The sequence below is a fragment of the Triticum aestivum genome, chromosome 2D (assembly GCF_018294505.1).
Source record: "Triticum aestivum cultivar Chinese Spring chromosome 2D, IWGSC CS RefSeq v2.1, whole genome shotgun sequence".
NCBI lineage: Eukaryota > Viridiplantae > Streptophyta > Magnoliopsida > Poales > Poaceae > Triticum > Triticum aestivum.
In genome coordinates this window covers 653,233,150-653,259,799 of record NC_057799.1, presented here as the reverse complement: position 1 = coordinate 653,259,799, position 26,650 = coordinate 653,233,150, and the positions used below count along the sequence as shown (strand labels likewise).

The following is a 26,650-nucleotide window of genomic DNA, read 5'->3' as shown; positions in this document are numbered from 1 at the left end:
TTATACGCGGTAACATTAGCTGAACGCCTAACCCAAAAAACTCTAAAATCATCAAACGAAGCGGAGCAGGGTCTCGATTTCCTCCAGCCAAGGCCCCGACGCTGACAAGTCCTTGTCTGAATGGTTGATCATGCGCACAAGAGACTGGCTGTCCAGCTCAAATGTACCTTGTCAACATTGATTTCCGCGGCAACCAAAAGGGCTCGTTTGCACGTCATGATCTCAGCAGCTTGCTATTTTTTTAAAATAATACATTTTTTTAATTAATTTTCATAAATATTACGCTGGATAAAAAAATTTCAAAAACAATACACCGTCGGCCGACTGGGCCTAGTCGGCCCACAGCAGGCCGATTGGACTCCAGTCGGCCTACAGCTGGCCGACTGGCCCCTGTCGGCCCACTGTGGGCTTATTGGGTCCTGTCGGCCAGCTATAGGCCGACTGGAGCTAATTGGCTCGATGTGGGCTAATTGTTTTTGCAAAAAAATAGGCATAAAAATATATGTTTAAAAATGTTAATTATGTAATTAAAAAATGTTCCTGATGTATACAAAAAATGTACAATATAATGCAAAAAGTTGACATAAAAAATATGTTTTAAAAAGTGTTAAGCATGTATTTAAAAATTGTTAAATGTGTGTATAAAAAATGTTCCTTATTTATATAAAAAATATAGAATGTGTATGAAAAAAAGTTGACACCAAAAAAAAAATGTTTGAAAAAAATGTTAATCATGTATTTGAAAAAATGTTCCTTATCTATACAAAAAATATAGATGTGTATGAAAAAAAGTTGACACCAAAAAAATATGTTTGAAAAAAATGTTAATCATGTATTTAAAAAAATGTTCAACGAGTACACAAAAATGTTTCATGTATTGGAATGAAAGGTTAAACGTGTATAAAAAAATGTTTCAGCTCCGGATCCGGTATGGGAGCATCACGGACCTAAGTATGATTGGTTGCTATTTTTGTATGGAGCTGGAACATTTTTTTCAAACATATCTTTTTGGTGTCAACTTTTTTTCATACACATTCTATATTTTTTTAATAGATAAAAAAAATTTATACACACACTTAACAATTTTTAATCATGTATTTGAAAAAATGTCAACTTTTCAAACATATTTTTTTGGTGTCAAGTTTTTTTTCATACACATTCTATATTTTTTGTATAAATAAGGAACATTTTTTATACACACATTTAACAATTTTTAAATACATGCTTAACACTTTTTAAACATATTTTTTATGTCAACTTTTTTGCATATATATTGTACATTTTTGGTATACATCAGGAATTTTTTTATACATGTTTAACATTTTTAAACATATTTTTTATGCCTATTTTTTTTTGCAAAAACATTTAGTCCACAGCGAGCTAATTAGCTCCAATCGGCCCACAGTGTGCCGACAGGACCCAATCAGCCCACAGTGGGCCGACAGGGGCCAGTCGGCCAGCTGTAGGCCGACTGGAGTCCAATCGGCCTGCTGTGGGCCGACTAGGCCCAGTCGGCCTGCAGTGAGCCGACGGTGTACTATTTTTGAAAAAAATTTACCCAGCGTAATATTTATGAAAATTAATAAAAAAATGTATTATTTAAAAAAAATTAGCCAGCAGCTTCGAGGTCGACAACATTTGGAAAGAAGTGACAAGCACTCGCCAGGAAGGCCCGAAGCACTCTGCTATGAATCGTAAAGTGTTGTTTTGCATTAACCATGATACGGATATAATGGTTCTGTGCGTTTAACTCAAGATTAAAAGAAGGAGGATCCAAATAAAACATGCTCCTTCTTCCCGCAAAATAAATGATTTTGCCAGATTATATGGTATCGTTTCTAGATAGTCCGTCGAAAAAAGAAGCACCGCGTGTCCATCCACGTGCCACCCCACCGCCGTGGTAGGTACGGACGTGTCGATCTCGTGTGCCCAGGTTAGGTGTGGCGCATACAAACGGCCATGCATGCCGATGGGCCAGTCACACAGACATCACTAGCTACCATCCCAAAGGTTCTTGTATAAATGGCGACACTCGGCGCCATGTTTTATGAGGCACCAAGATCATGAAGCCACACATGTCCGCTACGGTACTGAGAGCCCCGAGGGTGGCGGCCGTGGTCCTGGCGGCGGTGCTCGCCACGGCCGTGAACGGCGCCCAGAGGTGCGGCGACCAGGCCCGCGGCGCAAAGTGCCCCAACTGCCTCTGCTGCGGTAAATACGGCTTCTGCGGCAGTGGCGACGCCTACTGCGGCGCCGGCAGCTGCCAGAGCCAGTGCCGCGGCTGCCGGGACGACGTCGTGGGGCAGGCGTTGCCGGCCGAACCGGGTTCTACAAGAGCTACTGCGGCGTCCTCGGCGTCGGCCAGGGGATTAAACTTGACTGCTACAACCGGAGGCCCTTGAACGGCTGGGCTCGCGTCGCAGTAGTGAAGACGGCCGGTGACTACATAGAGCGTGAGCCCTGGACGAATAATCTCGACAAGTACTAGTATGTGAAAAAAATAAATGGACGAATGATTTCCCATTTGTCTTGTCTTATCGTGCATCAGCATCTTTTTGTCTTCAATAAGAAATGGGACAGAGAACTTGCCGGTGGTAATATTAGAGCTCTGCAATTCAGTCTTTAATATACATTTGCATGATGATGAGTATGCAGTCGTCTGTGATAGTATGGCGCCTGTGACGTGCGTATATCTACGTTAATCAGTGTGTTAGTTTTCTAAAAGAATCTGTGTGCTAGTGGCCGTATGCATCGTTCCGATGCAGAGGGCGGGGAGCCTCCTTTTCGAAAAAGAAAAAAAATCAGTGTGCTAGAAGAAAAATGTTGCGCAGTCAAGGAATCTAGTTCCAAGACAAAAAAAAAGGCACCGCGCGGGTCGGTCGACCTGGTGCATTATGTAGCGTAGCCCGACCGCCATAGTACGCACGTACGTGTCCATCTCGTGTGCGCAGGTGTGACGCGCGCACAAACGGCCGATGGATCAGTCAAGACTCAGACATGATATGGCTAGCTACTATCCCACAAGAAAAACCAAGAGAAAAATGCTTGCATTGCATGGGCACATGGCTAGCTGATCAGCCCCTCCACTTGCAAGCTAGAGCTAAGCCAAAGATACCCACGGCCAGGCCAGGGGACATTTGCTTCAACGATCCATGACCCATGCATGCCCATCAGTTCCACTTTCAGTGGCCACCACCAGGCAGCCTGTCATTCGTTTCTCAACAAGTAGACTAGTACATGGACGACGTGCGTGGATCGGATCATATATATGAAAAGTCAAGTGTCTGCACCACTACATGCAACGTTAATTTGACACAGTGACTATCCAAACAGTGCATGGCACGCACGCACACATGCATGCATGCCCAAGTTAACTCTCTGCTCCAGCGATCGATCAGCTGATACATGCATGTCCAGGTTAACCGTCTGCGCGAGGCTGTGCTGTGTCGGTATGGACGCTGTTAGATGGAAATGTTTCTACTCTCCGTAAAGAGCCGTGTGGTCTATATTTATCTTAGGCAAAACGGCCTTGCCATGGCTTACAAGGAGATGGACCGATCGATCCTTTAGATACATCCGTTACAATGGATAGCTACGAGGGAGAGATATATTCAGTTGAGATGACAACAGACTACTGCTATTGTATGTCTAACACCTCCTCTTAATCTCAACATTCTAAATTAAGTTTTTCCTTGAATTCCGCAAATGGCTTGACTGGCAGAGCTTTAGTGGAATCATCGGCTACTTAATCTTTGGAAGGAATGAACCGTATGTCTAACTTCTTTTCTGCAACCCTTTCTCGTACAACATGAAAGTCAATTTGAATGTGTTTGGTTCTGCCATGAAAGACTGGGCTATCAGAAAGATAGGTTGCTCCCAAATTATCATACCAAAGACATGAGATACTTTCTTGCCTAATTTCTAACTCCTTAAGCAGTGATTCCAACCAAATGATTTCAGCAGTGATATTTGCTAAAGACTTGTACTCGGCTTCTGTACTTGACCTTGATATTGCAGCGTGCTTTCTGGCACTCTATGAAATGAGATTAGAACCAAAGAACACTGCAAAACCTCCAGTTGACTTTTTGTCATCACTACATTCTGTCTAGTAAGTATCAGAAAAGACACTAACGAGAGTAGAGTTCGAACATCTGAACCGAAGACTCAAACTCATAGTAGGTGCATGCAGTAAATTCTGGAAGTTTGGGGCTTTAGAGTTAGGGCCGGCACGCTTATAAGTCAACAAAACAATGTAGGTCTGCCCCCCACTAAAGGTTTCGCTCGACGACCCTGTATCCATTCTCAATTAAAGCACGGAGAGTAAGTAGTCATGCATTACAATAGAAACCACTAATTCTCTTGTAAATACAACTTTCTTAATAATTTCTTCACATGTACCCGCAGTCGCATTCAAGTAATGCACCTTGATTTCATCTGTTTTGACCTGTGATTTATAAATAGTTTCGGCACAAAAGACAAAATGGTCGAAAAACCTTGTTGACAACAAAGGATATGTTTGGCTGTCTCAGTGTCAAGTATTTGTTGAATAATTAGGCATTTTCCCGTTTAGTTTAATCCAGAAAAATAATGGATAAAACTTGAATAGCAATATATTGATGAAACTAAAAACTAGCAACAATTCGTTGAGACTACTCATGCAATCAAAATCATAAGCAAAATGCATCATATCCATGTCAATTGCTTTTAGCAATAAACCAAATGCTAGCCCTAACAGTGAGGACAAGATGGCATACGGCGCAGTAGCAGAAAGTGCAGATGTCCCGATCATCATGTCACTGAAGAGGTCGTTGACGTCGGGGAAGAAGTCATCATTGGGGAACTCGTCGTCAGTGATGTCGCCGTTCACAGTCATGATGAACAAGACTCCAGCAGTCGCGTAAGGACGCTCCCCAAAAACCTGATCGCCCCTCTCCCGTACCGGACCACAAGAGGCGGGGTTTCGGAGGCCTGCTGTCTCACTTCCCGGTGCACGCCAGGAAGAGAGATGGGAAAGAGATAGGCGGCTCAATGCTTTGGAATGAGACGAAAGGTTGTTGTACTTTTTTTTGAACAACAGAGGAGCGACCTCTTATATACGTTAGAAGAGTTGAAACTGGGCCTTCATTAGTAGAAGAGAAACCGATGCAATAAACACCATTAAACAGACGCACTAAAAACCATTAAGGAGAGAAGAAACGAGCGCACTAAAACTCACACGAAGTGTTCAGTTTCTTCTCCCATTTACGCATCACTTGTTTCAACTTTCTTCTCGCGTGATAAAACAGCGCATACACGTAGCATTGGTCAATTTTCCAGACAACCTTGTCATGCATGGATGGGCAACATGAGCCTCTGGGATTTACTTTGAATTATTGGCAGAAAATATGAAATATTATATGGGTTATGCCCAATAATTCCAACAATCCCCCACCAGATCCCAGAGGCACATAAAATTTGCCTACGGTTCCAAAACATTGTTTATATACCGGTGTTTCGGTGGAGACTGTTAAGTTGAAATTCCACCTAGAACTCCATGCTACACTCGTTCACAACTTGAACAGTGGACTACGCCTTGAACAACAAGTTTTGTGCAAACAAGTTTCACGTAAAAGCCTTGACCGATACTAGACCGCTGAAAACTTTCCCGCGGGTAGGAGCATATACGTCATACTCCGGGGCCTCTTCATGAGTTTATTAGAGAACACCCAACTCTCACAGACCGCGACGTTTAACAGTCTAACTCATATATGTGTGTTCTTTCTAGACGTTCTGTAGGACAACATCTTTGCCTACCCAAGCCATTCAGAACACATTAAGATAAACATCAGCCTACCATACAGATTAGGAGAGAATTGCATCATAACGGAGTGGATTTTTATCAAATAAATATTCTCCTCTCAGTTATCCAATAGCTTGTCTCGCCAATTCTAATACATGGGATCTCCGATCACAAAGAATGGGTTACCACCATGAACAACTTATGTAGTGGGTCTCAATCCCATCTCCTTCGATGCATTGTCTATCACATTTCGTGATAAACCCTTTGTGAAGGGATCTACCAGATTCTTTGATGTGTTTATATAGTCCAACGCTATAACTCTGGGGTTTCTCATGAACCTGACAGATTTCAGTCTCCTTCTCACATGTCTTGATGACTTCTTATTATCCTTAGAACTGTTTACCTTGACGATCACTGTTTGATTATCACGGTTCATTAGAATAGTTGGTATTGGTTTTTCAACCACCGGCAAGTCCATCAAAAGTTCTCGAAGCCATTCTGCTTCAACTGTTGCCATGTCTAATGCTGTGAGTTCTGTTTCCATTGTTGACCTTGTTAAGATGGTCTGCTTGCAAGACTTCCAGGAAACAGCAGCACCACCAAGTGTAAACACATAACCACTTGTCGCTTTAAGCTCATCAGCATCAGATATCCCATTTGCATCATTACAACCTTCAAATACTCTTGGATACCCGGTATAGTGAAGCCCATAACTCGCAGTACCTTTCAGATAACGCATTATTCTCTCAAGTACATGCCAATGAACATCTCCCAGGTTTGAAACAAACCGGCTTAGTTTACTCACAGAAAATGAGATGTCAGGTTTCTAGCACTAGCTAAATAAATAAGCGAGCCAATGATTTGAGAATATCTCAATTGATCCGTTGTTTCTCCTTCGTTCTTCCGAATCAAAACACTCGTATCATAAGGTGTCGGAGAAGGTTTGCAATCAGAATATCCAAAGCTATCCAGAATCTTCTCCACATAGTGAGACTGCAAGAGAGTGATCCCACCATCACCACCTCTTAAAAGCTTGATGTTCAAGATAACATCAGCTACTCCAAGGTCTTTCATCTCAAAGTTTTGATTCAGAAAATCTTTCACTTCCTGTATGACGTTGAGATTTCTTCCAAATATAAGTATGTCATCAACATACAAACATAATATAACTCCTTCGCCCCCACCATGGCGATAGTACACACACTTGTCGGCTTCGTTTGCAACAAATCCCGTAGATGTCAAAGTTCTTTCGAACTTCTCGTGCCATTGCTTAGGTGCTTGTCTCAAACCATACAAAGATTTCAACAAATTACACACTTTTCCTTCATGACCATCTACTATAAAACCATCGGGTTGTTCCATGTAAATTTCTTCCTCCAACTCTCCATTTAAGAAAGCTGTCTTAACGTCCATTTGATGGACAAGAAGATTGTGTGAGGCGGCCAATGAGAGTAGTACTCGAATGGTGGTCAATCTGTCCACAGGCGCATAAGTATCAAAGAAATCTTCACCTTCTTTTTGGGTATATCCCTTGGCAACAAGCCGCGCCTTGTACTTTTCAATTGTACCATCGGGCCTAAGCTTTTTCTTAAACACCCACTTACACCCTACAGGTTTAGCCCATAAGGACGATCAGTGATCTCCCATGTCCCGTTAGCCATGATGGAATCCATCTCACTATGCACAGCTTATTTCTAGTAGTCAGCATCCGGAGATGAATAAGCTTCTGAAATAGAAGTGGGAGTTGAAGGAAATATGCCCTAGAGGCAATAATAAAGTTATTATTTATTTCCTTATATCATGATAAATGTTTATTATTCATGCTAGAATTGTATTAACCAGAAACATAATACTTGTGTGAATACATAGACAAACAGAGTTTCACTAGTATGCCTCTACTTGACTAGCTCGTTGATCAAAGATGGTTATGTTTCCTAGCCATAGACATGAGTTGTCATTTGATTAACGGGATCACATCATTAGGAGAATGATGTGATTGACTTGACCCATTCTGTTAGCTTAGCACTTGATCGTTTAGTATTCTGCTATTGCTTTCTTCATGAATTATACAAGTTCCTATGACTATGAGATTATGCAACTCCTGTTTACCGGAGGAACACTTTGTGTGTTACCAAACGTCACAACGTAACTGGGTGATTATAAAGGTGCTCTACAGATGTCTCCGAAGGTACTTGTTGGGTTGGCGTATTTCGAGATTAGGATTTGTCACTCCGATTGTCGGAGAGGTATCTCTGGGCCCACTTGGTAATGCACATCACTATAAGCCTTGCAAGCATTGTAACTAATGAGTTAGTTGCGGGATGATGTGTTATGGAACGAGTAAAGAGACTTGCCGGTAACGAGATTGAACTAGGTATTGAAATATCGACGATCGAATCTCGGGCAAGTAACATACCGATCACAAAGGGAACAACGTATGTTGTTATGCGGTTTGACCGATAAAGATCTTCGTAGAATATGTGGGAGCCAATATGAGAATCCAGGTTCCGCTATTTGTTATTGACCGGAGACGTGTCTCGGTCATGTCTACATAGTTCTCGAACCCGTAGGGTCCGCACGCTTAAAGTTCGATGACGGTTATATTATGAGTTTATGTGTTTTGATGTATCGAAGGTAGTTCGGAGTACCAGATGTGATCACGGACATGACAAAAAGTCTCGAAATGGTCGAGACATGAAGATTGATATATTGGACGACTATATTCGGACACCGGAATGGTTTCGGGGGTTATCGGATATATACCGGAGTGCCGGGGGGTTACCGGAACCCCCTCGGAGGTTATTGGGCCTTATGGGCCCAAGTGGTGGAAGAGGAGAGGCGGCCAAGGGGCAGCCGCGCGCCCCTCCCCCCCAAGTCCGAATTGGACAAGGAGGGGGGGCGGCGCCCCCCCTTTCCTTTCCCCCTCTCTCTCCTTCCCTCTCCTCTCCTACTCGAACATGGAAGGGGGGAGTCCTACTCCCGGTGGGAGTAGGACTCCTCATGGGGCGCGCCAAGGGTGGCCGGCCCCCTCCCCCTCCTCCACTCCTTTATATACGGGGAGGGAGGCACCCCCTTGAGACACAACAATTGATCCCTTGGATCTCTTAGCCGTGTGCGGTACCCCCCCTCCACCATAATCCACCTCGATAATATCATAGCGGTGCTTAGGCGAAGCCCTGCGTCGGTAGAACATCATCATCGTCACCACGCCGTCGTGCTGACGGAACACTCCCTCAAAGCTCGGCTGGATCGGAGTTCGAGGGACGTCATCGAGTTGAACGTGTGCTGAACTCGGAGGTGCCGTACGTTCGGTACTTGGATCGGTCGGATCGTGAAGACGTACGACTACTTCCTCTATGTTGTGTCAACGCTTCCGTTGTCGGTCTACGAGGGTACGTAGACACACTCTCCCCTCTCGTTGTGTTGGGAATCGTAGCATAATTTAAAATTTTCCTACGCTCACCAAGATGCATCTATGGAGTCTACTAGCAACGAGGGGAAAGGAGTGCATCTACATACCCTTGTAGATCGCGAGCGGAAGCGTTCCAATGAACGTGGATGACGGAGTCGTACTCGCCATGATCCAAATCACCGATGACCGAGTGCCGAACGGACGGCACCTCCGCGTTCAACACACGTATGGTGCAGCGACGTCTCCTCCTTCTTGATCCAGCAAGGGGGAAGGAGAGGTTGATGGAGATCCAGCAGCACGACGGCGTGGTGGTGGATGTAGCGGGTCTCCGGCAGGGCTTCGCCAAGCTTCTGCGAGAGAGAGAGAGGTGTTGCAGGGGAGGAGGGAGGCGCCCAAGGCTGTAGGTTGCTACCCTCCCTCCCCCCCTTTATATAGGCCCCTGGGGGGGTGCGCCAGCCCTGGGAGATGGGATCTCCAAGGGGGGGCGGCGGCCAAGGGGGGAAGGGGTTGCCTTGCCCCCCAAGGCAAGGGGGAAGCTCCCCCCTAGGGTTCCCAACCCTAGGCGCATGGGGGGAGGCCCAAGGGGGGCGCCCCAGCCCACTAAGGGCTGGTTCCCTTCCACTTTCAGCCCACGGGGCCCTCCGGGATAGGTGGCCCCACCTGGTGGACCCCCGGGACCCTTCCGGTGGTCCCGGTACAATACCAGTAACCCCCGAAACTTTCCCGGTGGCCGAAACTTGACTTCCTATATATAATTCTTCACCTCCGGACCATTCCGGAACCTCTCGTGACGTCCGGGATCTCATCCGGGACTCCGAACAACTTTCGGGTTTCCGCATACATATATCTCTACAACCCTAGCGTCACCGGACCTTAAGTGTGTAGACCCTACGGGTTCGGGAGACATGCAGACATGACCGAGACGCCTCTCCGGTCAATAACCAACAGCGGGATCTGGATACCCATGTTGGCTCCCACATGCTCCACGATGATCTCATCGGATGAACCACGGTGTCGAGGATTCAATCAATCCGTATGCAATTCCCTTTGTCAAACGGTATGTTACTTGCCGGAGATTCGATCGTCGGTATCCCAATACCTTGTTCAATCTCGTTACCGGCAAGTCTCTTTACTCGTACCGTAATGCATGATCCCGTGACTAACGCCTTAGTCACATTGAGCTCATTATGATGATGCATTACCGAGTGGGCCCAGAGATACTTCTCCGTCACACGGAGTGACAAATCCCAGTCTCGATCCGTGCCAACCCAACAGACACTTTCGGAGATACCCGTAGTGCACCTTTATAGTCACCCAGTTACGTTGTGACGTTTGGCACACCCAAAGCACTCCTACGGTATCCGGGAGTTGCACGATCTCATGGTCTAAGGAAAAGATACTTGACATTGGAAAAGCTCTAGCAAACGAAACTACACGATCTTTTATGCTATGCTTAGGATTGGGTCTTGTCCATCACATCATTCTCCTAATGATGTGATCCCGTTATCAATGACATACAATGTCAATAGTCAGGAAACCATGACTATCTGTTGATCAACGAGCTAGTCAACTAGAGGCTTACTAGGGACAGGTTGTGGTCTATGTATTCACACATGTATTACGATTTCCGGACAATACAATTATAGCATGAATAATAGACAATTACCATGAACAAAGAAATATAATAATAACCATTTATTATTGCCTCTAGGGCATATTTCCAACAGTCTCCCACTTGCACTAGAGTCAATAATCTAGTTCACATCACCATGTGATTAACACTCACTGGTCACATCACCATGTGACCAACATCTAAAGAGTTTACTAGAGTCAACAATCTAGTTCACATCACTATGTGATTATCACTCAATGTGTTCTGGTTTGGTCATGTTATGCTTGTGAGAGAGGTTATTAGTCAACGGGTCTGAACCTTTCAGAACCGTGTGCTTTACGAATATATATGTCATCTTGTGGATGCTACCACGCGCTATTTGGAGCCATTTCAAATAATTGCTCTACTATACGAATCCGGTTTACTACTCAGAGTCATCCGGATTAGTGTCAAAGTTTGCATCGACGTAACCCTTTACGACGAACTCCTTTCCACCTCCATAATCGAGAAAATTCCTTAATCCACTAGGTACTAAGGATAAGTTCGACCGCTGTCATGAGATACTTTCCCGGATCACCATTGTACCCTCTTGACCAACTCATGGCAAGGCACACTACATGTGCGGTACACAGCATAGCATACTATAGAGCCTATGTCTAAAGCATAGGGGACGACCTTCATCCTTTCTCTATCTTCCGCTGTGGTCAGGTCTTGAGTCTCACTCAATACTCACACCTTGTAACACAGCCAAGAACTCCTTCTTTGCTGATCTATTTTGAACTCTTTCAAAATCATGTCAAGGTATGCTGTCTTTTGAAAGTATCATCAGGCGTCTTGATCTATCTCTATGGATCTTGATGCCCAATATGTAAGCAGCTTTATCCAGGTCTTCCTTGAAAAACTCCTTTCAAACAACCCTTTATGCTTTCCAGAAATTTTACATCATTTCGGATAAACAATATGTCATTCACATATACTTATCAGAAATGTTGTAGCGCTCCCACTCACTTTATTGTAAATACAAGTTTCTAACAAACTTTGTATAAACCCAAAAACTTTGATCACTCCATCAAAGCGTATATTCTGACTCCGAGATGCTTGCTCTAATCCTTGGAAGGATCGCTGGAGCTAGCATACCTTTTAGCATCCTTAGGATCGACAAAACCTTTCTGATTGTATCACATACAACCTTTCCTTACGAAAACTGGTAAGGAAACTTGTTTTGACATCCATCTGCCAGATTTCATAAATGTAGCTAATGCTAACATGATTCCGACGGACCTAAGCATCGCTACGGATGAGAAAAACTCATCATAGTCAACTCCTTGAACTTGTGAAAATACTCTTTGCCACAAGTCGAGCTTCATAGACGGTAACATTACCGTCCATGTCCGTCTTCTTCTTAAAGATCCATTTATCTCAATGGCTTGCCGATCATCGGGCAAGTTCACCAAAGTCCATACTTTGTTCTGATACATGGATTCTATCTCGGATTTCATGGCCTTGAGCCATTCGTCGGAATATGGGCCCACCATCGCTTCTCCATAGCTCGTAGGTTCATTGTTGTCTAGCAACATGACTTCCAAGACAGGATCACGCATTGCTCTGAAGTAGTGCGCATCCTCGTCGTCCTACGAGGTTTGGTAGTGACTTGATCCGAAGTTTCATGATCACCATCATAAGCTTCCACTTCAATTGGTGTAGGTGCACAGGAACAACTTCCTGTGCCCTGCTACATACTAGTTGAAGCGACGGTTCAATAACCTTATCAAGTCTCCACCATCCTCCCACTCAATTCTTTCGAGAGAAACTTTTCCTCGAGAAAGGACTCGTTTCTAGAAGCAATTACTTTTGCTTCCAGATCTGAAATAGGAGGTATACCCAACTATTTTTGGGTATTCTATGAAGATGCATTTATCCGCTTTGGGTTCGAGCTTATCAGCCTGAAACTTTTTCACATAAGCATCGCAGCCCCAAACTTTTAAGAAACGACAACTTAGGTTTCTATAAACGGTGTCGTCTCAACGGAATTGCGTGGTGCCCCTTTTAAAGTGAATGCGGTTGTCTCTAATGCCTAACCCATAAACGATAGTGGTAATTTGATAAGAAACATCATGGTATGCACCATATCCAATAGGGTGCAGTTATGATGTTCGGACACACCATCACACTATGGTGTTCCAGGCGGTATTAATTGTGAAACACTTTCCACAATGTCTCAATTGTGCGCCAAACTCGTATCTCAGATACTCGTCTCTATGATCATATCACAGACATTTTATCTTCTTGTCACGACGATCTTCAACTTCACTCTGAAATTACTTGAACCTTTCAACAATTCAGACTAGTGTTTCATCAAGTAAATACACTCAGCATCTACTCAAATCATCTGTGAAGTAAGAACATAACGATATCCACTGCATGCCTCAGCACTCATTGGATTGCGTACATCAAAATGTATTGCTTCCAATAAGTTGCTCTCTTGTTCCATCTCACTGAAAACGAGGACTTTCAGTCATTTTGCCCATGTGGTATGATTTGCATGTCTCAAGTGATTCATAATCAAGTGAGTCCAAACGATCCATCTGTATGGAGTTTCTTCATGCATATATACCAATAGACATGGTTCGCATGTCTCAATCTTTTCAAAAACGAGTGAGTCCAAAGATCCACCTACATGGAGCTTCTTCATGCGTTCTATACCAATATGACTCAAGTGGCAGTGCCACAAGTATGTGGTACTATCATTACTATCTTATATCTTTTGGCACGAACATGTGTATCACGGCGATCGAGATTCATTTCAGGTGCAAGACCATTGAAGGTATTATTCAAATAAACAGAGTAACCATTATTCTCCTTAAATGAACAACCGTGTTGCGATAAACATAATCCAATCATGCTTAACGCAAACACCAAATCTCGATGGTAGAGGGAGCATGCGATGCTTGATCACATCAACCTTGGAAACACCTCCAACACATATCGTCATCTCACCTTTAGCTAGTCTCCGTTTATTCCGCAGATTTTATTTCGAGTTACTAACACTTAGCAACCGAACCGGTATCTAATACCCTGGTGCTGCTAGGAGTACTAGTAAAGTACACATTCATGTAACGTATATCCAATATACTTCTGTCGACCTTGCCTGCCTTCTCATCTACCAAGTATCTAGGGTAGTACTGCTTCAGTGTCCGTTCCTCTCATTACAGAAGCACTTAGTCTCGGGTTTGGGTTCAACCTTGGGATTCTTCACTAGAGCAGCAAACGACTTGCTGTGTCATGAAGTATCCCTTTTGCCCTTGCCCTTCTTAAACTAGTGGTTTTACTAACCATCAACAATTGATGCTCCTTCTTGATTTCTACTCTCGCGGTGTCAAACATCGCGAATAGCTCAAGGATCATCATAATTATCCTTGATATGTTATAGTTCATCACGAAGCTCTACTAGCTTGGTGGCAGTGACTATGGAGAACTATCACTATCTTATCTGGGAGATTAACTCCCACTCGATTCAAGCGATTGTGGCACTCAGACAATCTGAGCACATGCTCAACGATTGAGCTTTTCTCCCTTAGTTTGCAGGCTTAAGAAACTTGTCAGAGGTCTCATACCTCTTGACGTGGGCACTAGTCTGAAATCCCAATTTCAGTCTTCGGAACATCTCACATGTTCTGCGACGTTTCAAAAACGTCTTTGATGCCACAATTCTAAACCGCACTGAACTATCACGTAGTCATCAAAACGTGTATGTCAGATGTTTCGTAACATCTACAGACGACGCTGAGGTTCAGCACACCGAGCGGTGCATTAAGGACATAAGCCTTCTGTGCAGCAATGAGGACAATCCTCAGTTTACGGACCCAGTCCGCATAATTGCTACTACCAACTTTCAACTAAATTTTCTCTAGGAACATATCTTAACCAGTAGAACTAAAGCGCAAGCTATGACATAATTTGCAAATACCCTTTTGACTATGTTCATGATAATGAAGTTCATCTGATTATGAACTCCCACTCAGATAGACATCCCTCTAGTCATCTAAGTGAAACATGATCCGAGTTTAACTAGGCCGTGTCCGATCATCACGTGAGACGGACTAGTCAAGATCGGTGAACATCTCCATGTTGATCGTATCTTCTATACGACTCATGCTCGACCTTTCGGTCCTCCGTGTTCCGACGCCATGTCTGTACATGCTAGGCTCGTCAAGTCAACCTAAGTGTATTGCGTGTGTTCCGAGGCCATGTCTGTACATGCTAGGCTCATCAACACCCGTTGTATTCGAACGTTAGAATCTATCACACCCGATCATCACGTGGTGCTTCGAAACAACGAACCTTCGCAACGGTGCACAGTTAGGGTGAACACTTTCTTGAAATTATTATAAGGGATCATCTTACTTACTACCGTCGTTCTAAGCAAATAAGATGCAAAAACATGATAAACATCACATGCAATCAAATAGTGACATGATATGGCCAATATCATCATGCTCCTTTGATCTCCATCTTCGGGGCACCATGATCATCTTCGTCACCGGCATGACACCATGATCTCCATCATCATGATCTCCATCATTGTGTCTTCATGAAGTCGTCACGCCAACGATTACTTCTACTTCTATGGCTAACGCGTTTAGCAACGAAGTAAAGTAATTTACATGGCGTTATTCAATGACACGCAGGTCATGCAAAATAATAAAGACAACTCCTATGGCTCCTGCCGGTTGTCATACTCATCGACATGCAAGTCGTGATTCCTATTACAAGAATATGATCAATCTCATACATCACATATATCATTCATCACATCTTCTGGCCATATCACATCACATAGCACTTGCTGCAAAAACAAGTTAGACGTCCTCTAATTGTTGTTGCAAGTTTTTACGTGGTTTGTAGGTTTCTAGCAAGAACGTTTCTTACCTACGTATGACCTCAACGTGATTTTCCAATTTCTATTTACCCTTCATAAGGACCCTTTTCATCGAATCCGTTCCGACTAAAGTAGGAGAGATAGACACCCGCTAGCCACCTTATGCAACTTGTGCATGTCAGTCGGTCGAACCTGTCTCACGTAAGTGTACGTGTAAGGTCGGTCCGGGCCGCTTCATCCTACAATGCCGCCGAAACAAGAAAAGACTAGTAGCGGCAAGAAGAATTGGCAAACTCAACGCCCACAACTGCTTTGTGTTCTACTCGTGCATAGTAACTACGCATAGACCTGGCTCATGATGCTACTGTTGGGAATCGTAGCATAATTTAAAATTTTCCTACGCTCACCAAGATGCATCTATGGAGTCTACTAGCAACGAGGGGAAAGGAGTGCATCTACATACCCTTGTAGATCGCGAGCGGAAGCGTTCCAGTGAACGTGGATGACGGAGTCGTACTCGCCGTGATCCAAATCACCGATGACCGAGTGCCGAACGGACGGCACCTCCGCGTTCAACACACGTACGGTGCAGCGACGTCTCCTCCTTCTTGATCCAGCAAGGGGGAAGGAGAGGTTGATGGAGATCCAGCAGCACGACGGCGTGGTGGTGGATGTAGCGGGTCTCCGGCAGGGCTTCGCCAAGCTTCTGCGAGAGAGAGAGGTGTTGCAGGGGAGGAGGGAGGCGCCCAAGGCTGTAGGTTGCTGCCCTCCCTCCCCCCCTTTATATAGGCCCCTGGGGGGGTGCGCCAGCCCTGGGAGATGGGATCTCTAAGGGGGGGCGGCGGCCAAGGGGGGAAGGGGTTGCCTTGCCCCCCAAGGCAAGGGGGAAGCTCCCCCCCTAGGGTTCCCAACCCTAGGCGCATGGGGGGAGGCCCAAGGGGGGCGCCCCAGCCCACTAAGGGCTGGTTCCCTTCCACTTTCAGCCCAAGGGGCCCTCCGGGGTAGGTGGCCCCACCCGGTGGACCCCCGGGACCCTTCCGGTGGTCCCGGTACAATACCGGTAACCCCCGAAACTTTCCCGGTGGCCGAAACTTGACTTCCTATATATAATTCTTCACCTCCGGACCATTCCGGAACCTCTCATGAAGTCCGGGATCTCATCCGGGACTCCGAACAACTTTCGGGTTTCCGCATACATATATCTCTACAACCCTAGCGTCACCGGACCTTAAGTGTGTAGACCCTACGGGTTCGGGAGACATGCAGACATGACCGAGACGCCTCTCCGGTCAATAACCAACAGCGGGATCTGGATACCCATGTTGGCTCCCACATGCTCCACGATGATCTCATCGGATGAACCACGGTGTCGAGGATTCAATCAATCCGTATGCAATTCCCTTTGTCAAACGGTATGTTACTTGCCCGAGATTCGATCGTCGGTATCCCAATACCTTGTTCAATCTCGTTACCGGCAAGTCTCTTTACTCGTACCGTAATGCATGATCCCGTGACTAACGCCTTAGTCACATTGAGCTCATTATGATGATGCATTACCGAGTGGGCCCAGAGATACCTCTCCGTCACACGGAGTGACAAATCCCAGTCTCGATCCGTGCCAACCCAACATACACTTTCGGAGATACCCGTAGTGCACCTTTATAGTCACCCAGTTACGTTGTGACGTTTGGCACACCCAAAGCACTCCTACGGTATCCGGGAGTTGCACGATCTCATGGTCTAAGGAAAAGATACTTGACATTGGAAAAGCTCTAGCAAACGAAACTACACGATCTTTTATGCTATGCTTAGGATTGGGTCTTGTCCATCACATCATTCTCCTAATGATGTGATCCCGTTATCAATGACATCCAATGTCCATAGTCAGGAAACCATGACTATTTGTTGATCAACGAGCTAGTCAACTAGAGGCTTACTAGGGACAGGTTGTGGTCTATGTATTCACACATGTATTACGATTTCCGGACAATACAATTATAGCATGAATAATAGACAATTACCATGAACAAAGAAATATAATAATAACCATTTATTATTGCCTCTAGGGCATATTTCCAACAGCTATGCATCACCACGATCTTGCGTGTGCGTAGGATTTTTTTTTTTGAAATTACTACATTACCCAACAGTGGCATCCGAGCCTGGTTTTATACCTTGATGTTATATGCACGAGTAGAACACAAGTGAGTTGTGGGCGATACAAGTCATACTGCTTACCAGCATGTCATACTTTGGTTCGACGGTATTGTTGGATGAAGCGGCCCGGACCGACATTACGCGTACGCTTACGCGTGACTGGTTCTACCGACGTGCTTTGCACACAGGTGGCTGGCGGGTGTCAGTTTCTCCAACTTTAGTTGAACCGAGTGTGGCTACGCCCGGTCCTTGAGAAGGTTAAAACAACACTAACTTGACGAACTATCGTTGTGCTTTTGATGCGTAGGTAAGAACGGTTCTTGCTCAGCCCGTAGCAGCCACGTAAAACTTGCAACAACAAAGTAGAGGACGTCTAACTTGTTTTTGCAGGGCATGTTGTGATGTGATATGGTCAAGACATGATGCTATATTTATTGTATGAGATGATCATGTTTTGTAACCGAGTTATCGGCAACTGGCAGGAGCCATATGGTTGTCGCTTTATTGTATGCAATGCAATCGCCCTGTAATTGCTTTACTTTATCACTAAGCGGTAGCGATAGTCGTAGAAGCAATAGTTGGCGAGACGACAACGATGCTACGATGGAGATCAAGGTGTCGCGCCGGTGACGATGGTGATCATGACGGTGCTTCGGAGATGGAGATCACAAGCACAAGATGATGATGGCCATATCATATCACTTATATTGATTGCATGTGATGTTTATCTTTTATGCATCTTATTTTGCTTTGATTGACGGTAGCATTATAAGATGATCTCTCACTAAAATTTCAAGATAAAAGTGTTCTCCCTGAGTATGCACCGTTGCCAAAGTTCGTCGTGCCGAGACACCACATGATGATCGGGTGTGATAAGCTCTACGTTCATCTACAACGGGTGCAAGCCAGTTTTGCACACGCAGAATACTCGGGTTAAACTTGACGAGCCTAGCATATGCAGATATGGCCTCAGAACACTGAGACCGAAAGGTCGAGCGTGAATCATATAGTAGATATGATCAACATAGTGATGTTCACCATTGAAACTACTCCATTTCACGTGATGATCGGACATGGTTTAGTTGATTTGGATCACGTGATCACTTAGATGATTAGAGGGATATCTATCTGGGAGTTCTTAAGTAATATGATTAATTGAACTTTAAATTTATCATGAACTTAGTACCTGATAGTATCTTGCTTGTCTATGTTGTTGTAGATAGATGGCCCATGCTATTGTTCCGTTGAATTTTAATGCGTTCCTTGAGAAAGCAAAGTTGAAAGATGATGGTAGCAATTACACGGACTGGGTTCGTAACTTGAGGATTATCCTCATTGCTGCACAGAAGAATTACGTCCTGGAAGCACCGCTGGGTGCCAGGCCTGCTGCAGGAGCAACACCAGATGTTATGAACATCTGGCAGAGCAAAGCTGATGACTACTCGATAGTTCAGTGTGCCATGCTTTACGGCTTAGAACCGGGACTTCAATGACGTTTTGAACGTCATGGAGCATATGAGATGTTCCAGGAGTTGAAGTTAATATTTCAAGCAAATGCCCAGATTGAGAGATATGAAGTCTCCAATAAGTTCTATAGCTGCAAGATGGAGGAGAATAGTTCTGTCAGTGAGCATATACTCAAAATGTTTGGGTATAATAATCACTTGATTCAAGTGGGAGTTAATCTTCCGGATGATAGCGTCATTGACAGAATTCTCCAATCACTGCCACCAAGCTACAAGAGCTTCGTGATGAACTATAATATGCAAGGGATGGAAAAGACTATTCCCGAGCTCTTCGCAATGCTAAAGGCTGCGGAGGTAGAAATCAAGAAGGAGCATCAAGTGTTGATGGTTAACAAGGCCACCAGTTTCAAGAAAAAGGGCAAAGGAAAGAAGAAGGAGAACTTCAAGAAGAACGACAAACAAGTTGCTGCTCAGGAGAAGAAACCCAAATCTGGACCTAAGCCTGAGACTGAGTGCTTCTACTGCAAGCAGACTGGTCACTGGAACCGGAACTGCCCCAAGTATTTGGCGGATAAGATGGATGGCAAGGTGAACAAAGGTATATGTGATATACATGTTATTGATGTGTACCTTACTAAAGCTCGCAGTAGCACATGGGTATTTGATACTGGGTCTGTTGCTAATATTTGCAACTCGAAACAGGGACTACGGATTAAGGGAAGACTGGCTAAGGACGAGGTGACGATGCGCGTGGGAAATGGTTCCAAAGTCGATGTGATCACCGTCGGCACGCTACCTCTACATCTACCTTCGGATTAGTTTTAGACCTAAATAATTGTTATTTGGTGCCAGCGTTAAGCATGAATATTATATCTGGATCTTGTTTGATGCGAGACGGTTATTCATTTAAATCTGGGAATAATGGTTATTCTATTTATATGAGTAATATCTTTTATGGTCATGCACCCTTGAAGAGTGGTCTATTTTTGTTGAATCTCGATAGTAGTGATACACATACTCATAATGTTGAAGCCAAAAGATGCAGAGTTGATAATGATAGTGCAACTTATTTGTGGCACTGCCGTTTGGGTCATATCGGTGTAAAGCGCATGAAGAAACTCCATACTGATGGACTTTTGGAATCACTTGATTATGAATCACTTGGTACTTGCGAACCGTGCCTCATGGGCAAGATGAATAAAACGCCGTTCTCCAGAACTATGGAGCGAGCAACTGATTTGTTGGAGATCATACATACTGATGTATGTGGTCCGATGAATGTTGAGGCTCGTGGAGGATATCGTTATTTTCTCACCTTCACAGATGATTTGAGCAGATATGGGTATATCTACTTAATGAAACATAAGTCTGAAACATTTAAAAAGTTCAAAGAATTTCAGAGTGAAGTTGAAAATCATCGTAACAAGAAAATAAAGTTTCTACGATCTGATCGTGGAGGAGAATATTTGAGTTACGAGTTTGGTCTACATTTAAAACAATGCGGAATAGTTTCACAACTCACGCCACCCGGAACACCACAGCGTAATGGTGTGTCCGAACGTCGTAATCGTACTTTACTAGATATGGTGCGATCTATGATGTCTCTTACTAATTTACCGTTATCGTTTTGGGGCTATGCTTTAGAGACGGCTGCATTCATGTTAAATAGGGCACCATCAAAATCCGTTGAGACGACGCCTTATGAACTGTGATTTGGCAAGAAACCAAAGTTGCCGTTTCTTAAAGTTTGGGGCTGCGATGCCACTAGTAGAAAACAGAGCTTTAAAACCGGTTCGTAAGGGCCTTTAGTGCCGGTTCTGCAACCGGCACTAAAGGGTGGAGATTAAAGACCCCCCCTTTAGTACCGGTTCGGCACGAACCGCCACTAAAGGCCCACCACGTGGCGTGAGCTCGCGCCGTGGTATGGGGGACCTTTAGTACCGGTTGGTTTTTTTTGAAAATTTTGGAAAAAAATTGATTTTTTTATTTCCAATTTTCTGAATTGAATTATTTGATGATTTAGTCTCTAATCACCCCTCTTAACTGCTCAAGTGTGGATCACTCATTCCAAGACATTACCATCTATTTCTGTGTGAGACTTATGTCTATTCTATGTATGAGACAAATGACTATGTACTTATGTACGAGACATATGCCTACTCTATTTTAGTACTCTGTTATCCGAACTACAAGATCATATTTAGATAGAACATAATATTCATACAACGAGACATTACAAACAACTAGATAGAACTACATCTAAATTAAATGGTACGTAACTGAACTCACAACATACAGCATAAAACTACATGAAGTCATCATCGTCATCCTCGATCGATGCAGAACTCTTGCCCTTCGACGATGAAGAACTCTTGCCCTTCGACGATGCAGAAACCTTGCCCTTCGATGATGAAGAACTCTTGCCCTTCGACGATGCAGAACCCGGAAGCGGCGGCATGAAGATATCATCTTCGTCCTCGCTCTCCTCAGTCCATAAACATGGATTATTTGCTGCAATCCTTCTGAAAGTTTCACTCTTCGGCACCACTACCTTCTTCCACCTATCATGCAACCTAAGAAGTTCTTTACGTACCTCCTCATAAGTCCTTTCAGGCCACCCAGACCTACGTAATTGGTGAGCCAACTCATTCATTATGGTGTCACTACCGGTGAGTTCGTCCCATGGAACTATCCTATTATCCATCCTGAAATCGGTAGCTAGCCTCAGAAGAGTCCTGCTCATCCCAGGGTGAAAACTACGATCGAAAGGATAATGGGACATCTCAACTACACTACACTGCAATGCTTATCCACCTCCGTCTGAAGGGGGTTTTATAGGTAGAGAGGAGAAAATGGAGGGAAAGAACGACTGCGGTATGGCGGGAAAGGGTTGGCGGGAAACGGGTGGCGGGAAACGGGTGGCGGGAAATAGTTGGCGCGAACATATGGCGGGAGAGGGTTGTGCGAAATACGTCATAGTTTTACAAAAAAACCAGGGATCATTCGGAAAAAAAATGGTGGCATGCACCAGTCGGCCCACAGCAGGCCAATTAGTCCTTGTCGGCCCACTGCAGCCCTATCGGCCAACTGCAGGCCGACTGGACCCTGTCGGCCAACTGCAGGCCGACTGGACCCTGTCGGCCAACTGGACTTGATCTGGTGGCCGACAGCCCAATCGGCCAGCAGCAAGCAGATGGGCCACCAGTCGGCCTGCTGTGGGCTGACTAGGCTCAGTCGGCCTGCAGCGGGCCGACGGTGTATTATTTTTGAAAATTATTTTTTCAGCGTAATATTTCTGTAATTTAATAAAAAAATGTATTATTTAAAAAAATTAGCTAATTCCAACAGTATTGTAGTGCTCCCACAACACTCCTGTATTTTTGTGCTTTCTTCTTTCTTAAGTGGCTCCCCTTCAAATGCTAAAAGTTTTTCTAAGAAGATAATAGTGTGGGTGAAGGCTTATCCTTCATCCCCATGCGAGTTAGAAGTTTATTAGCATATTTTTCTTGATTCAATACTATGTCAGTTTGAATCTTCTTAACTTTAATGCCTAGGAAGAAGTGTAGATCACCAAGATCTTTCAAGATAAATTTTAAACTTAGATCATGCAGAAGAGCATTAGTAGCACTTTGTGAAGAAGTTATAACTATAATATCATCAAAATTTCTTTGTTTGCCGACTACTCTTTGCGAGGCCCTTAGTAACACCTTATCTGTGTCATCTCTTACTGATTACCGAGGCCCGTACTTGGCTTACATCCCATTTTCCATGATCCCGTGTTATGGAACTCGGCAACGACCATTTTTCCTGTAGTGTCAAGCGACAATATTTTGGAAATCATTTTTCGCAAAACACATGAAAATTTTGGCATCTATATCAAGCTGATGTTGATGATTGAGTATTTACTTTTGTTTATTTATATTTTTGTGCAGGTAGTCTTTGAAAATGGGCTTCTATGGTGTATAAAAAAAATAATGGCCACAGAATAACTGCGCACGCGAGATCGGAAAGAGTTAGGCTCTGTGCACACCCATAACACCATCACATGCGTGGCGCAATCTACTACATCACTAAGCTCTTAGGGGTAAAAAGCCTCACAATAAATTGAGGTGTCCAACCGAAATTGGATCACCCGATTTTGACGAAGTCAACAATTTCTCAAAGCTCTCATTCTATTCTTTTATACTGTATACTATGCTTCCTAATTTTTATGTTCTCACAGTTAATTGAGTTTTCAGTTTACACTTCGTCACCTGATTTTGACCAGGTCAATAATTTCTCAAGAAGCACTCCTATTTAATTATTTTAATTCATCATAATCCTTACTTTTAAAGCTCTTTTATTCGATTGAGATATTCAATTTTGAATTTGGTTTAGGATTTTGATCAGGCCAAGGATTTTTCAAATCAATCAACACCAACCGGCTGGAAAAACATATCGACCGCGTGCACCCTTTTATTACCTAAAAAAAAAGAAACGCCACCATGTAATGATACTATAACACCAATATAGTACATGTAGCCACCGACGCAAAAATATACCCTCAAAAGAATGACTTAATTAGCGCATAACACAGAATCACACCATGACAGACTCACCAAATAACCACATTATAAATAAACATAAAAGGCACTCCATTGTCTCCCCCATCCGCCAAACTAAATATTCCACCGGTTCCTAAATACAAGGGGTGTTAGTTCTTTGGAAAGTCAAATTTCTTTAACTGTGACCAAGTTTAGAGCCAAAAATATCGACATCACAATATCAAGCCAAAAAAATATGGAAATTCATTCCATGATGAATCTAATAACACCATTTGATATTACAATGTTTGATATAAATCTTCGTAAATTTGATCAAACCTAAAGAGGTTGGACTTCTCAAAAAAGTAATACACCTTATATTTTAAAACAAAACGAGTACTCCCTCCATCCGAAAATACTTGTCATAAAAATGGATGTATCTAGACATATTTTAGTTATAGATACATCCATTTTCATCCATGTATGCGACAAGTAATTGCAGACGGAGGGAGTACTTTAAAAAAATCTAAACAACACCAATGACGCAGCAAAGCGCCTCCAACCCTTCTAGTACAAATAGATTTGGGCACACCAGCCCAAGAGGTGAGATTTCCAAAATTAAAGAATGTAGCTCAAGTTGTGGGATTGGTTGAGTGGCCCAAAACCTGTTATCTGCGGGTCTATTGTTTGCTTTGACAAATCCTTGTCTTCTCAACCAAGGTAGATCATAGGACGATTGCCCTAAAAAAGATCATCGGACGATCCAAACCTATCTTTTCACCTAAAAAAACTTGTTATCTGCGCATTTATTTTTTGACGGATCTGTCTTCTGGGCTAGTTGGATCGTCAGGCGATCTAAATCTTTTCCTTCACCTAAATAAAACTGGTATCCACGCATTTATCATTTGCTTGGACGGATCCTTGTCTCCTGGCCTAGGTGGATCGTCGAACGATCTGAATCTTCTTTTCCACCTAAATAAACCTGTTATCTGCGCATTTATTGTTTGCTTGGACGGATTCTATCTTCCAGCTAGGTTGATCATCAGACGATCTAAATCTTATTTTCACCTACGAAAACCTGCTATCTACGTGTTTATTTCTTCCTTGGATGGATCCCTGTTTCAATCGCGGCCTAGGTGGATCACTGAACGATCTAAATCTTTTATTTTCACCTCCAAACAATTGTTTTCTGCGCGTCTATTGTTCGCTTTGACAGATCTTTGTCTCCCGGCTTGGTAGATCATCAGATGATCTAAATCATTTTTTTCTCCTAAAAAACCTGTTATATGCGTGTTTATTGTTTGCTTGGATGGATCCCTGTCTCCCGGCCTAGGTAGATAATCGACCGATCTTAATATTTTTCAACCAAACAAACCTGTTATCTGCGTGTTTATTGTTTGCTTCAACGGATCCATGTCGCTCGGCCTAGGTATGGATCACCGGACGCTCTAAATCTTTCTTTCACCTTAAAAAAAGAAAATCTAATTATTGCTCTTTTTTTCTGAAAAACTTCCAATTTATTCATCTTCAATCATGACAGTATAACGAACACCAGAAATAAAAATTACATCCAGATCCGTAGACCACCTAGCGACGACTACAAGCACCGAAGCGAGCCGAAGGCGCGCCCCGTCATCGCCCTCCATCGTCAGAGCCGGGCACAACTTGTTGTAGTAGACAGTCGGGAAGTTGTCGTGCTAAGGCCCCATAGGACCAGCACCCCAGAACAGCAACCGCCGCTGATAAAAAAACCGAAGACACACGAACGTAGACGAACAACGACGAGATCCGAGCAAATCCACCAAAGATAGATCTGCCGGAGACACACCTCCACACGCCCACCAACGATGCTAGACGCACCTCCGAAACGGGGGCTAGGAATGATGCTTTTTGACCTACGGACGATCAAAATCTTAGTGAAAGAAAGAAAATAAAGAATGTGTCTAACTTGGTTGTGTAGCTTTACATCAAGCGACGCATTAGTGCTTAGTGGGCAGTCCCTTTAGCGTGTTTCATCTTTCCTTCATTTCTTAGTCCGTTCGTTTTTCCTGGATTTTTATTTCTATTTTGAAATATTTTAAATATATATTAAAAATAATTTATTTACATTAAAAATGTCACAGTGCATTTAAGAATGTTAACACCGTGTAAACAAATTTTTCACGTAATTTAAAAACATATTCATACCAATAAAAATGTCGACACATTTAAAAAACTTGTGAATGAAATTTTCAAAAAATGTTCATAAGAATGTAAAATTTTGTTCGCGTAATTCGTAGAAAATGTCTGTACCAATAAAAAAGGTGTTCATGACATTAAACAATGTTCACACGTCACTTCAAGAAGGAAAAAGTATATGTATTTCTTGACATTTTACAACTCGTGTTTCTTCTTGGGAACCGCTAGGGATCAGACTACTGATCCCTAGCTATCCATCAGACCACTTAGTTGTCGTTAGATTGAAAACTATCTGAGCGTACGATTGAAAGGGACGGACCCGCGTCAGTAATGCCTTTTCCCCTTACGTGATAAGAGGAAAGTAATAACTGCCCACAAGTCGCGAGATTTGAGGAAACAAATCCATGCTTTAAGGAAGCAAAATAAATCTTAGCAAACTAATTCTATATTTTAAAGGAAAATAATAAATCTAGCGAAATAAAGCTTCCGCACCATGCAGTTTGTTTCCATATGGAGCGAAAATTGTATCCAATGTTACCAAAATTTGCTTCCAATGCAACTAAAACATTTGTTTACACCAAAAAAAGTTCTAGTTTCCATTCGTTTCTAGTGTACCAAAACTATGCTGAAAATTTGATTCCGCA

The 26,650-nt window shown here is 43.5% G+C and overlaps 1 protein-coding gene across 1 annotated transcript; it reads left to right on the top strand.

Annotated features, from left to right (window-relative positions):
* The first annotated feature begins 2,048 nt into the window (after positions 1-2,048).
* On the top strand, positions 2,049-2,626 carry LOC123055419 (antimicrobial peptide 1b). The gene has a single exon (XM_044479433.1). It carries the CDS (start codon positions 2,064-2,066, stop codon positions 2,400-2,402), a length of 339 nt encoding a protein of 112 aa, XP_044335368.1. The 5' UTR covers positions 2,049-2,063; the 3' UTR covers positions 2,403-2,626.
* Positions 2,627-26,650: the final 24,024 nt, after the last annotated feature.